Genomic DNA, 14404 nt, shown 5'->3' on the forward strand with positions numbered 1-14404 from the left:
AGATCCAGAGCAAGGAAGACTGGCCCAGCTCATCGAGAAGACCCTAGAGAAAGTGCTGTCCAAGAAATGGCCCACTCTGTGAATGACGTCCAGGGGTCCGACGGAGCTGTACGACGGACACCACGGCATCCCAAGGCCCAGCAACGGAGGGGCAGAGCTCGACACCAAAAACCTGGAAGAATATCGGTCGCTTTCCTCAATTTGCATGGTGGTCGGCGCTTGGTGAAATGGGAGGAGCTCTATATTGGAATGGAGGAAGAAGGCATCACGTTGTATGGAGTGGCAGAGACACATCTTCGGGATCTAGAGAGGCCACCAGTCAATCCACTTTGGAACTGGGCGGGCTGCAATCGAGAAAGTACAGCCCGGGGGGGTGGAGGTGTGGGGTTTCTGTGGCGAGAGGGCAGCACCTGGACACCGATTGGCAACTCCTGTGCGGAACACACCTGGATGGTTGGCCACGTGCACGCAACGCCAGTATTAACGTGTGTAGTCTACCTAGGTGTTGCTCCAAACCAACACTCTGAGAACACCAACATCGTACACTGCATCAGACAAGACATTGAGCGCTGGGGGCACGGTCATGAAGTGCTGATCCTAGGCGACTTTAATGGCCACATCCAGGAGCTCGACGGTTACACTGACCACAATGGGAGGCTTTTGTTAGAGATGACTGAGGAGCTTTCCCTTGAAATTGCAAACCTCAGAGCAGACTGCGAAGGCACATATACGTGGTGCGCACGGGGCCTGAGCTCATGCATCGATTATGCCCTTGTGTCACCAGGTCTTGGCAAGAGCCTCCGGAATGTGCATATTGATGAGGAAGGCCAGCACAGTTTGGGTAGTGACCATAATCGCCTCAGGCTGCAGTTTGAAGCATCTCCTTGGCGCCAAAATGTGAAGAAACACGAGCCTGCTACGCGGTTTCTCCCCGACGCGGCCTACGAGGAAGTGGCCAACGAATTTGAACTATGCCCCGGCCGCGAACAAGCAGATACCTATGAACAGTACATTGCCCAGCTCCGCCAGATCATGCGGAAACACGAGAAGATTGTCAAGGCGCGTCGAGGGTTTAGCAGAAAGAGTTGGTGGGATGGGGAGGTCCAAGCAGCAATAAAAGCCCGCCGAACCGCCAACCGATGTCACCGCCAGTGTGTAAAGAGGCCCCACAGCGCGGATGTCCAGGCGACATGGCAGGAATATCTGCGGCGAAAACGGGAGATGCAGGCTATCACACAACGGAAGATAGCAGAAGCCAACCACAAGACGCTCCACGCAATCAAGTCTGCAGGCAGAGGAGCAGCGGCCAAATTCTGGACATATATCTCTCGGCTCGATGGCAAAGCAACACAACCGGAAATTCGCGCAGAATCAACGGGGGACAAGACCACAGATCTACACCGAGCCCTAACCGACCACCTTCACCAACTGTACGCGCAGCCACACCCCAGTACACATACTGAACTCCCCTGCCCAGATGTCTCAGAACCGACTGGCACAGGCCACCAGAAGTGGACAGTGGCAAGGAGCGCCATTGACAGGGCTATCTCCAAGATAGGTGCCCGCACTGCTCGTGGCTTCGACGGCATTCCTGCAGGGCTGGTGAAACGCCTCGGTGCTGGCGCACGGGCCCAGCTGACCGATTTCTTCAGTGAAATCCTGGCTGGTGGCCCTATACCAAGTGACTGGCTACGTGGCAAAGTAATCCTGCTCCCGAAAAGGGGGGGAGACCCCGGCCTCCTACGAGACTACAGGCCACTCACAATCACAAGTGTAGTGTACCGCGTGTTCGCACAAGTTCTCAAGGTCTGGATGACTACGTGGGCCGAAGAGGGTGGTCATCTCACGGAGTTAAAGAACGGTTTTCGGCGTGACCGACGGTTGGAGGACAACCTTTTTGTCCTGGCCCAATGTATAGAGGTTGCACGAAAGGAGGAACGGGGGCTGGTTGGCTGCTTCCTAGATGTGTCTAAGGCTTATGACAGTGTACCACACGAGCTATTACTACAGCACCTGGAGGCACTTGGGATGCCGCCCACATGGACTGGTTTGCTCGGACGCCTGTATAAGGATAGCTCTGTTGTGGCCACCCTAAACGGAGCCTACTCGAGTGAGGTGAGGGTGGGAAAGGGATTAAAACAAGGCTGCCCTCTTTCACCATTACTCTATATGCTATATACCGCCGGTGTAGAGCGCAAAATACTAGCCTCTGGGGTGGGCTTTGTAGTGGAGCGCATAAGCGATGGGCTCAAAGAACAGCAAACCTTGCCGGGACTGGTATTCGCTGACGACATTGTGCTGCTGGCGGGAAACAGTGGCGACCTGCAGACCCTCGTTACCAGCTGTGCCGAGGCCATGGCGCCACTGGGACTGCAGTTCAACGCAAAGAAATCGGCGGTGGTCAACTTCTCTGGCCCGGTGCTTCCTGGTTTGCTGACACTGCCAGGTGGAGGACTGCTGCCCGAAGCACCTGAGTACCGTTACCTCGGAGTGAACTTCTGGGCACAGGTAGACTATACGGCAAACCATGAGAGGCACCTGAGACAAACATCCCAGAGGGCCAGCCAAGTACTCCGTAGGAGGTGCCTGTGGGGTTTCAACCGCCCCATTATGGTGCGCAAACTATGGAAGGCGGTACACGTGCCGGCGCTGACTTTTGCCAATGCAGTGATTTGCCCCGCTGCGCCGACCCGGGAGTGGCTTGAACGCAGTCAGCGCGCCGTGGGACGACTGGCTCTGGGCTGCCACGGCAACGTTGCCAACGAGGCAGTCCAGGGTGACCTGGGTTGGTCCTGTTTCGAAGCGCGGGAAGCTCGGAGCAAGCTGTCCTACGAAGGCAGGTTGCGCCTGATGCAGCCACATCGCTGGGCACAGCGAATCTTTAATTATGTTCACCGCAATGACATCCGCACCAGATGGTCGAAAAGACTGCAGCACCTCAGCAGGAAACACGGCTTCTACGCGAGCCCTGTGCAGGAGGAGACCGAGTGTAAGTGGTCCAAAGCAGTTAAGGCCCAGGTGCGACAGACGGAGGCTGACACTTGGCGGCGAGACATGGAGAAGAAGAGTACGCTAAGGATCTACAGAGAATACAAACAGGAGATCCACGTCGAACCTCTCTTCGACAATAGTGTAGCCAGCAGCCTCCTCTTCGAGGCACGAGCCGGCGCTCAGAACTCTGGCATACCGCCGGCGCTTTGATGACAGCGTGGGTGATGCATTGTGTAGGGTATGTGGTTCCAACGAGGAGACAATTGAACACTTGGTCATGAACTGCGAGGGCCTCACAGCAGCACCTACAGATGGCACCACCTTACAGCAGGCGCTTGGCTTTTCGCCCAGTGGAGGCGGAGTGGCTACGACCAAGAAGCGACACAGTGAGTGGTGGACAAAGGTGCGCACAAATTGACATGTCGAAGCTCTCCTCGTTGAACGTGTACATATACAGTGGTTAGTTAATGTGTGTGTGTGTGTGTAGCCACTTTATGTACGCGCTTTCTTTTTCTTTTCCTTTTTTTCTTTGTTTTAAGTCCTTAGGCCAGGGCATCGGTTGATACCCGCCCGTTACAAAGGGTGAGGCCATAAATCCAATCCAATCCAATGAGGCGGCGTTGGGTGGCGTTGGTGTGCTGTGACGCAGCAATGCAGCTTGGGTGCCAAGGAAGGGGCCCTGTGATGAACACATTTGGGTTACTGGTAGCATTCTTGGTGAGTCTGTCCTCTTTGGTGTGGTGTATTTAACGGTGACAAGTGGACCACGCGACGGCAACGACAAAGTCCTACAGTGTATCGTCGAAGATGTGAAACGGTGGGGTACAGACCGCGAAGTACTGTTGATGGGAGACTTCAACGGACACATCCCGGCCACCGACGAGTACTTAGACTCCGACGGAGAGCTGTTGTTGCGGTGTGCGGAGCAGTTCTCCTTGGAGATCGTCAACCTCCGTAATGACTGTGAGGGATGCTTCACCTGGTGCGCTCGTAGCAGCCGCTCTACCATAGACTATGCGCTGGTGACTGCAAAACAGGCCGCTCGCATAGCACAGGTACATATCGATGAAGACGGCCAGTTCAGCCTCGGAAGCGACCACAATCGCATACGGCTGTCGTTCTCCAAGGGCGGCTTTCGTACAGGCTGCAGGTCACCTCCACCGAGGCGTGGCATGTACTTGCCGAGCAAGTCAGTCGAGAGGGTCGCCGAGGATTTTGAAAATTGTCCTCAACGGCGGAAATCCTACACATATAGTGAGTTTGTGGGCGCTTTGGACGCTGTAATGGAACGCCGGCGGGGGCCGGTGAGGAACGCCGGCGGGGACACAGACCACAGAACCCATGGTGGGACAGAGAAGTGGAAGTGGCGTGGAAAGAACGCTGCCAAGCAAATTGGGAACATCGGAGGACCGTCAAAGGTCCCGACACTGAGGTATGTGCAGAGAAGTGGGCTGTGTATCTGGACCAAAAGCACAAGGTGCAGGCCCCAGTTCAATGCAAGATAGCAGACTACAACCTTAGGCTGATCCAGTCCATCAGACAGGAAGGAAGATCCGCAGCACACAAGTTTTGGACATACGTCAGGTCCTTGGACAGGGCCGTCCCCCCGCCGCCTCCACTCGTAGATGCGGCAACGGGGCAGCCGGTCACCGAGCCGTGTGAATACATTACACAGCACTTCTCCAGGATTTTCGGGGCCTCAGGCCTGACTACGACCACCCCCCTTACTGAAGAGGAGGCAGCCAGTCCCAATACTAACAGTCTCCAGACCAGGAAGAACCACCCTGGGCCTTCTCAAGGCTCACAGCTGAACGGGCTTTGAAGCGGATTAGGGCCCGAACGGCCACTGGCCCCGACGGCATGCCAGCGCGCATACTAAAGTGCTTGGGAGAGGACTCGAGGGAACAGCTCGCAGAGATCCTCACGGCCATCATCGAAGGCGAGCCCATCCCCAAAGAATGGCATGAGGGCAGTGTGATTCTTATCCCCAAACGGGGCGGTGATGCGAGAAACATAGAGGACTACAGGCCAATAACGGTCACCAGCGTTATGTATCGCGTATTCGCGGGAGTGATCAAAGCATGGTTGAGTGGCTGGGCGGAGACCAAGGGACTACTGACCGAGCTCCAGAATGGCTTCAGACCAGGCAGACGGCTGGATGACAATGTGTTCGTCGTCACGCAATGTGCAGAAATAGCCCGAAAAGAGGGGAGGACGTTGTTGTGCTGCTTTCTGGATGTTGAAAAAGCGTACAATAACGTGCCCCATGGTCCTCTATTCGCATGCTTATCTGACCTTGGACTACCACAACTGCTGATCTCCACTATACGACGGATGTACAGCGACAATGTAGTGAGTGTGCAGTTGGGTGACATAATCACTGGCCCTATTCGTGTAAATAAGGGTCTGAGGCAGGGCTGCCCACTGTCGCCATTGCTGTACATCCTGTACGCATCCAGACTAGAGTGGGCCTTGCTGAACTCAAACCTTGGATTCAGCATGCGTTTCAGCACAACTAGTGCCAGCGAGAATTACCACCTGCCTGGTTTGGCTTTTGCGGACGATCTCGTTCTTATGGCAGAGAGTCACCAGGAGTTGCAATCCCTCCTCGACATCTGCCAGACAGAAATCGTGAGTCTTGGACTCCGATTCAACATAAAGAAATCAGCGGTTGTCCGACTAGCTGGAGGGAGCACCGATGCAGCGGCGTTGACCTTGGGAGGAGAACCACTGGCCGCACGCAACGAGTACAGGTACCTTGGAGTCACCCTGTGCGTGGATGCAGCGAAGTACAGTCTGCACGAGACCAAGATTCGACAGGCTGCGCTGCAGGCTCAACGAATCCTCCGTCGTCGATGCCTCTGGGGTTGCAACCGCTTCCAAATCATCCGCGACCTATGGAAAATGGTTCACGTGCCGGGCCTGACGTTTGGAAACGCGGTCGTGTGCATATCGCCAACGACACGTGAGTGGTTGGAGCGTCAACAACGAGAGCTTGGTCGTGCGGCGCTCGGTGGAGTTGCCAACGAGGCGGTACAGGGGGACGTCGGATGGTCCAGCTTTGAAGCTCGGGAAGCCGCCAGCAAGATTGTCTACCAGGGTCGTCTCATGCTCATGCGACGCATTCGGTGGGCGCGCCGCGTGTTCGAGTATCTTTCGGCGACATGCATGAGGACTGACTGGACACGACGACTGTACCAGCTGGAGAAGAAGTATGGCTTCTTTGCAGAAGCCATCCCTACTGAAACTGCGGCTAAGTGGGCGGTCGAGGTCCGCCTGCGAGTCTGGGAAGCAGAGGACATCCGATGGAGAAAGGCTGTGGAGGCCAAGTGCACCCTCGAGTGCTACAGGAAATATAAGGAGAGCATCAGTGGGTCGCGCTTCTACGACAACAGTATTGGCAGCAGCCTCCTGTTCGAGGCGAGAGCTGGGGCTCTTCGCACTCTTGAGTACCGCAGAAGGTTCGACCACGATGTAGTCAGCAGCCTGTGCGGAGTTTGCGGTGTAGAGACGGAGACGCAGGAGCACCTCGTTCTTCGATGCAGGAGTCTCCCAACTGCTCCGGTGGAGGGCGCAACCCTCCCACAGGCGCTGGGGTTTCAAGTGCTCGAGGAAGATGGCAGCAGTGACCTTAGTGACGGTGGGGGTGGACGATATGTGGTGGCAGTCAAAAGGTACGACGGACTTAAGACCTAGGCTGCCCTGTGCGCGTCTCCTGCCTTTATCGTGTGTTTTTCATTCCGTTCTTTTATTCTTTTTTTCCTTTTCTTCTTGTTTTTTATTTGTTTTATTATATTTTGTTGAGGTCAGGACACTGAGAGTGTTCCCCCGTTGCAAAGGGGCAGGCCGCCAACACATCATCATGAGCAGTCCCAGGCAACGAGCGGACAGTATTTGCGGACAGTCAAGATTAGTCAAGATGATATACAGCGACTGGCAGATATATGCGGAAGGGAATGTGAGGCTCTAGGACTAGGATTTAGTGCAACAAAATGTGGATCGATGGTATTCAATGATCACGAAGACCATGCGGTCATAATACAGGGCCAAAAAATACCGAGGGTAAGCGAATACAAGTACCTTGGAGCAGGGGCGTAGCCAGAGGGGGGGGGGGGGCTTATGGGGCTTCAGCCCCCCCTCCCCCCCGAAAATTTTCGTGCTCTCATACACCACCAACCAGCGGCGTCACCCGGGTGGTGGGATTTATTGGGCTTCAGCCTGATTATCATTTATTTAATTATTTATCTTTTTCTGACCTTCAAAATGTTAGCAGAAGCAAGTTTGATATCGGGCTCTACACAGATGGCTCAAAAGTGGATGATGACACAAAACATCAACTGCTAGCTTCTCCTTGGATTCCTCCGCCACGCTGTATGTTTAAGTCTATGAACGATTTTAAGCAGAAACGAAGGTTTACGTGGCTTGGCTGGACAGGTATCGATGGCTTAAAGCTACTCAGCGCTTCAACAGGATGCGTTTTGCCGAGTTTGTGTCCTTTTTAGCAGAAGTGAGATTAGCAAGGGCCAACATGCGCGCACTAAGGCCCTCGTATCCAAGCCATTTCAAAGGTGGAAGCACGCCCTCGAAGCCTTCGGTGCACATGAAGTCACTAAATATCACACTGACGCTCATCTGGTAGCCGATAGTTTTCTTCAAACCTTCTCAGGATGTGTGCCCAGTGTTGTTGATCAGCTGGACCATGGCAGGCAAATTCAAACACGAGAGACCCGAAGGAAGTTACAGCCTATTGTTGAGACAGTTCTCTTTTGCGGGCGGCAAGGTGTGGCTCTCCGTGGACATAGAGACAGTGGTCCCATGGATGGACAGCCTCCTCTACAAATACGGCAACTTCAGAGAGCTGCTTCGCATGCGCGCAGATTGCGGCGACACAGATCTAAAAAAGCATTTGGAAAGTTGCCCAAATAAGGCCTCATATTTTTGTCCAGATGTACAAAACCACATTATAGAAATCTCTGATGCAGTCAAGGAAAGCCTAGCCGCAAAAGTAAACGCTGCAGGCTGCTTCTCCGTACTTGCTGATGAAACGACGAATGTTGCTGGTATCGAGCAGCTTCAAGGTACCTTAATAAGGATGCGAACGGAATCGAAGAAGTGTTCTTAGGCTTTGTGCCAATTCACGACCAAATACGCTGGCCGCGTATTATGATTTCCTGGCGCGGCAGCGCACGCGAGAGAGAAAAAAGAGAGAGCGACGAGGACGCCAGCGGCTCCTCCGCGACCGCTTGCGCGCTATTGGTTCTCCTCTTAAGGTCACGTGGCTGGGCACGCGAGAGCGTTTACGAACGCACGCACGCACGCACGGAGTAGTGTTTACAGCTGTTCCATCGTACGGAAGCACCCTCCTCCTAGCCACGCCGCAGATTCGCGCCACGCACATGGCGGACACTCAAGTACGCGCGCCTGTTCCGAGTTCCGCTTGCCCATCTCGCGTTGAGCGGGTTTCAATAAACGTGCTTCCGAGTGACATGTTGGACACGAGTACGCCTACGTGCGAAATAAACGCCAGATCTCATAGCCCATGTAACATCGAGCAGGTTTCGATGAGCACGCGGACGTTCACGCATGAGATAGATGCAAGTTCTAACTGCCGATCAAATGTGAAGTGCCTCCGCGTCGACCTGTGCACGGGCGGCGACGCACACGAGTGGATCGCCAGCTACAGTAGGAAAACGAACACGACATGGATCGTCGACAGGGAAACCCGAAATCCAAAGAGGCAAGTTCACGTGTTCGTTTCTTCTACAAGTGGTGAATAGGCCAGTCTAATAATAACATTTGATGATATCGACGCCAATTGCGAAAATGCTAAATGCGAAAGCGCTAAATGCTCGCTCATCGTATCGTGACCGCGTGGTCTAGGACGTACAGTGACATGTAGAAATGTTAAATGGGGGCGTAAACACGCGAAAATGGACTATCGAAAATGCAAACATTACATGGCCGCAGGCCCGTAGCCAGGGGAGGGGGGGGGAGGCCCGCCCCCTGCCCCCCATATTTTTATGATATATGGTGTTTTACCGAAAATAAATAATGGAAATAGGCGTTTTGCTCAAATAGTCAGTTTTCAGCAAGTGGGCGCACCCCGAAAAAAATTCCTGGCTACGGGCCTCCATGGCCGTATGCTAGGGGGTTAATGCTTGCAGTGCGTTGCTTGCGGCGCGATCCGATCGGCCACTGAAACTTTTAAACGAGCCAAACGGGCGACAGGGCCGCAAATAGGAAAAGTTGGTGATAAAATCTTCTGCAGTTAAGCACGGTTCAATGGACGCGGCTATTTCAGGCATGGCTTTCCAAAAATGGAAAATAATCACACAATATCACCAAAATTCACAGTGAAAACAGAGGCCTCTTGGTTTCAATTCAAAACAACCTTTCAAGTACACTAATCGTACCAGTCATTGACAGTTTTGCCGACTTCAGCAGCGGCATTTCCATGCTGCAGCTGCGGCTTTAGTGCACAATATCATTGCAGCATTCAGTCCAAAACACAGCGTCGCGCCTTTCGATACGATGAGCGAGCATTCAGCGCTTTCGCATTTAGCATTTCCGCCATTGGCGTCGATATCATCAAATGTTGTTATTAGACTGGGCCTATTCGCCACATGTAAAAGAAACGAACACGTGAACTTGCCTCTTTGGATTTCGGGTTTCCCTGTCGACGATCCATGTCGTGTTGGTTTTCCTACTGTAGCTGGCGATCCACTCGTGTGCGTCGCCGTCCGTGCACAGGTCGACGCGGAGGCACTTCACGTTGACACTCGGAACCCGTTGCTCATCGAAATTATCGAAACCCGCTTGCAGGCACCCTCGGCGCCGCATATCTGCGGCGTCTCGGCGGGGCGAGGGGTGCTTCCGAACGATGGAACAGCCGTAAACACTCCTCCGTGCGTGCGGAAACGTGCTCGCCAGCCCAGCCACGTGACCCCAAGAGAAGAACCAATAGCGCGCAAGCGCTCGTCGAGGGGCCGCTGGCGTCCTCCTCTCTCTCTCTTTTTTCTCTCTCGCGTGCGCTGCGGCGCTAGGAAATCATATACGCTTCCCGGAGTGGGAACGGGTTAAGTTTTTTTCATTCCGAGGAATTAAAAGGAATGGAATTGTGGCAAGTTGTCATTCCCCGGAATGGAATGGAATGGAATGGAGGCGCCCATTCCGCAACACTGGTGTCAAGTACGGGAGACAATGCTCTCATCGTTTTTACTTGCATCGCGGCCAACTGACAGTATACGACTCAGCTGCAGCTATATTACGTCACGAGTTGTTGTCCACCACGTCACTAAGAACTACACTCTAAGAAAAAGAAATATATGTGTGACTCCTTTTCGTGAGTCCTGACTTCCCACGTATATGACTCTCTTCAAAGAGACACGTTAACTCACCTTTGGGTCACACGACTCTCTGAAGAGAGTATAATGATCTGCAAAGAGGTGTCTCTTAAAAGAGAAACGTTAACTCACCTTTGGGTCACACGACTCTCCGAAGAGAGTATAATGATCTGCAAAGAGAGGAGGTGTCTCCTCAAAGAGAGTTTTATAGGCGGCAAGCCAGAACTATGAAAAAAGTCAATGACTCTTTTTTTTTCAGTGTACGTTAGATCTACAAAAAAGGGTTAAGGTGTCTCCTTAAAGAGAGTCTTATACGTGGCAAGCCAGAACTCTAAAAAAAAAATCACAGCATATCCACGGAGTGAATGATGATGAGTGGGCGAAGCTGCGGAGGTTCATCGGTAAACCGTGAATCTACCGTGAATTCTGCCCAGTACATCATCACCGACGTGAGATCGGGCGCGTTTATACTAAAGGTTCGATGAGTTATGACGACTTGCAGCTCACTTTAATTTTACATGTACGCTGTGAATTTTCATTATTTAAAAACCATTGCTTTAGAAAACATCTGGCGTCTTTCGTTAAGCAGCTGGCGTCTTTTCGTTTTGCTTTACAAACATCTGGCGTTCTTCCGTTTTGCTTTTACAAAACATCTGGCGTCTTTCGTTGGTTTATTCATCCATCAACGGCGTTTTGAACAAAATTTTTATTGTTTATCACGCACAGGAGAAATCTCACCAGGCACTACCTTGGAGGTAAAGAATGGTGCTAATGGAATGAGCGATAGAAGAAGTCGGCTTTTAGCTACCGCTGCGAATTTTTTTATTGTTCAACAACGCACAGGAAAAATCTCCCACCGGCACCACCTTGGAGGTCAAAGCGTAAGACTGGTTACGCACTACGACTACGACTACGAGGGACGAACGGGTGCCGCCTTAGGAGCTTCGCCCCTAAAAGAGTCAAAGGACTCTCTTTTTTCAGTGTACGTCAGACTCTCTTGACACGCCACTGTGAAAACACCCCCTCAATAATACAACCGAAGGTGACATTTAAGCGAATCTTCTATGAGTTACAGATTTCGGTGACGGCGCCGGTATAGTTCCCGAAAACTTCGAAATATTCTCTGATACATATTTAAGCTCAGGTGTTGCATATAATTTGCATACTGTTGCGCTGATTGGACCAATGTATGACTGCACGTTTAGAACTCCAGCGCTTGCTCGCCCTTGAACGCCAGCGTCGCCGAAGGGCTAATTCGTCAGTCCGAGCCAGCGCAGCGATAGCGCAACGCCAGCGTCGGAAGTTAGACACTGACCTACGGAAGAGAGAGGCCGAGATGAAACACAAGCGCCTGTAGTTTGGCGCACCGCGCTCGGAGCAGCAAAGAGTAGAAAAAGCTTGCAGGAGGCCTGAGCTTCGCATTCAAGAGTAGAACGCGATTAGCGTAATCGGGCCCCGTTCGCATCGCCTTCTCAATTGCTAGCCTGGCCTCGGTTCTCGGTGCACCCCTCAACCGTGCCGTATGGAAACGAACGACTGTGCGCGTAACATTGGCTGTTTCAAAGTATCCTGGAATGCCTAGTGCAAGTACAGCTGAGTGCCCACTACGCCATAATTATTACTTTTGCGAAGGGCTCACTACGAGTCCGTAAGGCAACACGTGAACCTATACGTATAGCTGTTAATTTTGTTGATACTTTGCCGATGATGGTGATTAAGTATGGCTGAGCGCTTTGTAATAGCTGGGCCTTGAAAACATCCGCTCGTTGCGCGATTCCAGTGTTGTACACGTTCCTCTAAAACTGGAACGAAGGCTCGTTCCTCGTTCCTTCCTTATCTTAGAACGAGTTCCCGTTACAAGTTCCTTCAGTGCGAAAGGAACGCGTTCCAGTTACTTTTCGAAAATTGGAACGTGTCGTTACTTTTACGTTACATTTTATTTTTGATCAAAATATAGTGCCGGATAACCCCGAGGCGAAATAAGGGGAACAGTTTAAAGCTAACATCGAGCTACATATTTTGCGACTTTGAGATCGCCGGCAGTAGGTTAAATGTAGATAAATGAATTTAAAGAAACGCTCCTAGACGAATTTTTTAGACTACCGGCCATACTACAGACATGTCTAACTGCGACTTTCGTGCTCGTCTATTACAAGTTCAACACATGGGGCACTATATCCACGTCAGTCTTCAACAGCGCGGCATCATAATACTGCGAAATTCCCACCCGTGCACCAATATAAATAAGTTTCTTGCACAGGAAACCACATCGAAAAGAACAATACATAGGCGTTTAATGAGTACTGATCCAATGCCGCAGTGTGAGTAGAAAATAATGTCCAGGATACATACTTCGTAAATCTTTGCTCGCACTCAGCAAGAGTCGCATCTCGATGTTGGTATCCGACTAAGGAACCTGTTTTCTCGTTAGCACTTCGTTCGCAATGTTGAAGAGCTGTTCCATCAAGTGCTTGTGGGTACTGCCGTGTTGTACACAAATAGGGACAAGTCAACGGCGGTAGTAGGGGCGAGGGCAGGCTCAGCGGGAGCAACAACAATGTAGCGCTGGATGTACGCGTATCGTTTATCACATGAAAGACGCTATCGGTGCGGCGGCTGTCGAACTGAACTGTAACAAAAGTTGCACGTCGGTGCTTCACTCATTTTCTGCGGCCTCTGGCGTTGTGATTGGCTCCTCTGTCCCATGCGCGTCAAAACACAGATTCGCGCCGTTTGAAAACTCCGCGGAACCACGCGTAGGCGCATCGACGGCGGTAAGTCGGCTCCCCCTCTTTTCCCTATGCTGATAAGGCCATGGGACGCTCAGCAGAACCGCCGGAATACGCAACCCCCCTCCCCCCCCGCGCACGCACGCACGCACGCACGCACGCACGCACACACACACACACACACAAACACACACACACACACGCACGCACGCACGCACGCGCACACACACACACACACACACACACACACACACACACACACACGCACGCACGCACGCGCGCACACACACACACACACACACACACACACACACACACACACACACACACACACACACACACAAAAGCTACTTTCGAGTTGGTAGAACACAAAAGTCGAGGTAAAAAAATTGCGTGCCTTTTCCTGGCGCGCAGCCTTACAATGGGTTCGATGATTCTCGAATGTCAAATAAAAGTTCTCCAAGGTGTCTTCACTCAAGAACGGCCGTGACTGCTGTCAGACTGGCTCAGACAAAAAAAAAAACCGTGTGTTCCTCCCGCGCGCGGTCGGTCTTGACATCGCGTGCTTCCCTGCGCCCCCGGCGGGCTCCTTAAAGTGAAAACCAGGATGAAGTATAGTCAACTGACAGGCGAGCGGTAGATTCTCGCGCCTCACGCGGTCGCCCATCCACCCTGTTCTGCTGCATGATGTGCTGTGTGCAGGGCCTGTTCAATGCCGAGGAACGTTTACAGAAGGAACGCCGTTCCCTATGCCGTTCCTACGTAAACGTAACGAGTTACCGTTACAGTTCCACCAACCTCAATGGAACGGCGGCGTTCCTCCGTTCCTCCAAAAAGGAACTAGTTCCTGGAACGTCGTTCCTTGGACGTCGTTCCGTACAACACTGCGCGATTCCCATGTTTTTGACGCCTGGCGCGATTCTGCGCTTCTGCCACTGAATATTACACGCGTTAAGGAGACTTCATCCACTACATGACATTCATATAGTCTTCTTTCTTTTTCGGACCAGTTCAAGAAGAGCATTGCTGTGTGGTAGAACACCGGCTTGCCACGCAGACGGCTTGGGTTCGATTTCACTAGAATCCAAAAATATTAATATTTATTTTCTTGGTGTCTTTCTCAATTTTTCGGTCACGGACAAAATGACGATTTCTACCTACCAACCAACGACGCCCTCACCGACGCCGACACCGGAATTTCTGCGAAACGAGCTCTTTGACGCTATCGCGTTAAAACAATATAAAGGAGACCATATAACAGAAAATAGTCAATCGCAAACATATAAGATATTCATAAGAAACGAACAAATAAACACAAGATAAAACAAAAGGGAAAAAGAA

At 52.0% G+C, this 14404-nt stretch overlaps 1 protein-coding gene across 1 annotated transcript; it reads left to right on the forward strand.

Moving 5' to 3' along the window:
- The first annotated feature begins 249 nt into the window (after positions 1 to 249).
- Positions 250 to 3201, forward strand: LOC119378716 (uncharacterized). Its single transcript, XM_037647752.1, has one exon. The coding sequence runs from the start codon at positions 250 to 252 to the stop codon at positions 3199 to 3201; it is 2952 nt and encodes a 983-aa protein (XP_037503680.1).
- The last annotated feature ends 11203 nt before the right edge of the window (positions 3202 to 14404 follow it).

The sequence above is a fragment of the Rhipicephalus sanguineus genome, unplaced genomic scaffold (assembly GCF_013339695.2).
Source record: "Rhipicephalus sanguineus isolate Rsan-2018 unplaced genomic scaffold, BIME_Rsan_1.4 Seq9395, whole genome shotgun sequence".
Lineage (NCBI taxonomy): Eukaryota > Metazoa > Arthropoda > Arachnida > Ixodida > Ixodidae > Rhipicephalus > Rhipicephalus sanguineus.

Excerpts from the sequence above, each read along its gene's own strand:
- LOC119378716 (XM_037647752.1), top strand. The coding sequence starts at position 250 with ATGGAGGAAGAAGGCATCACGTTGTATGGAGTGGCAGAGACACATCTT.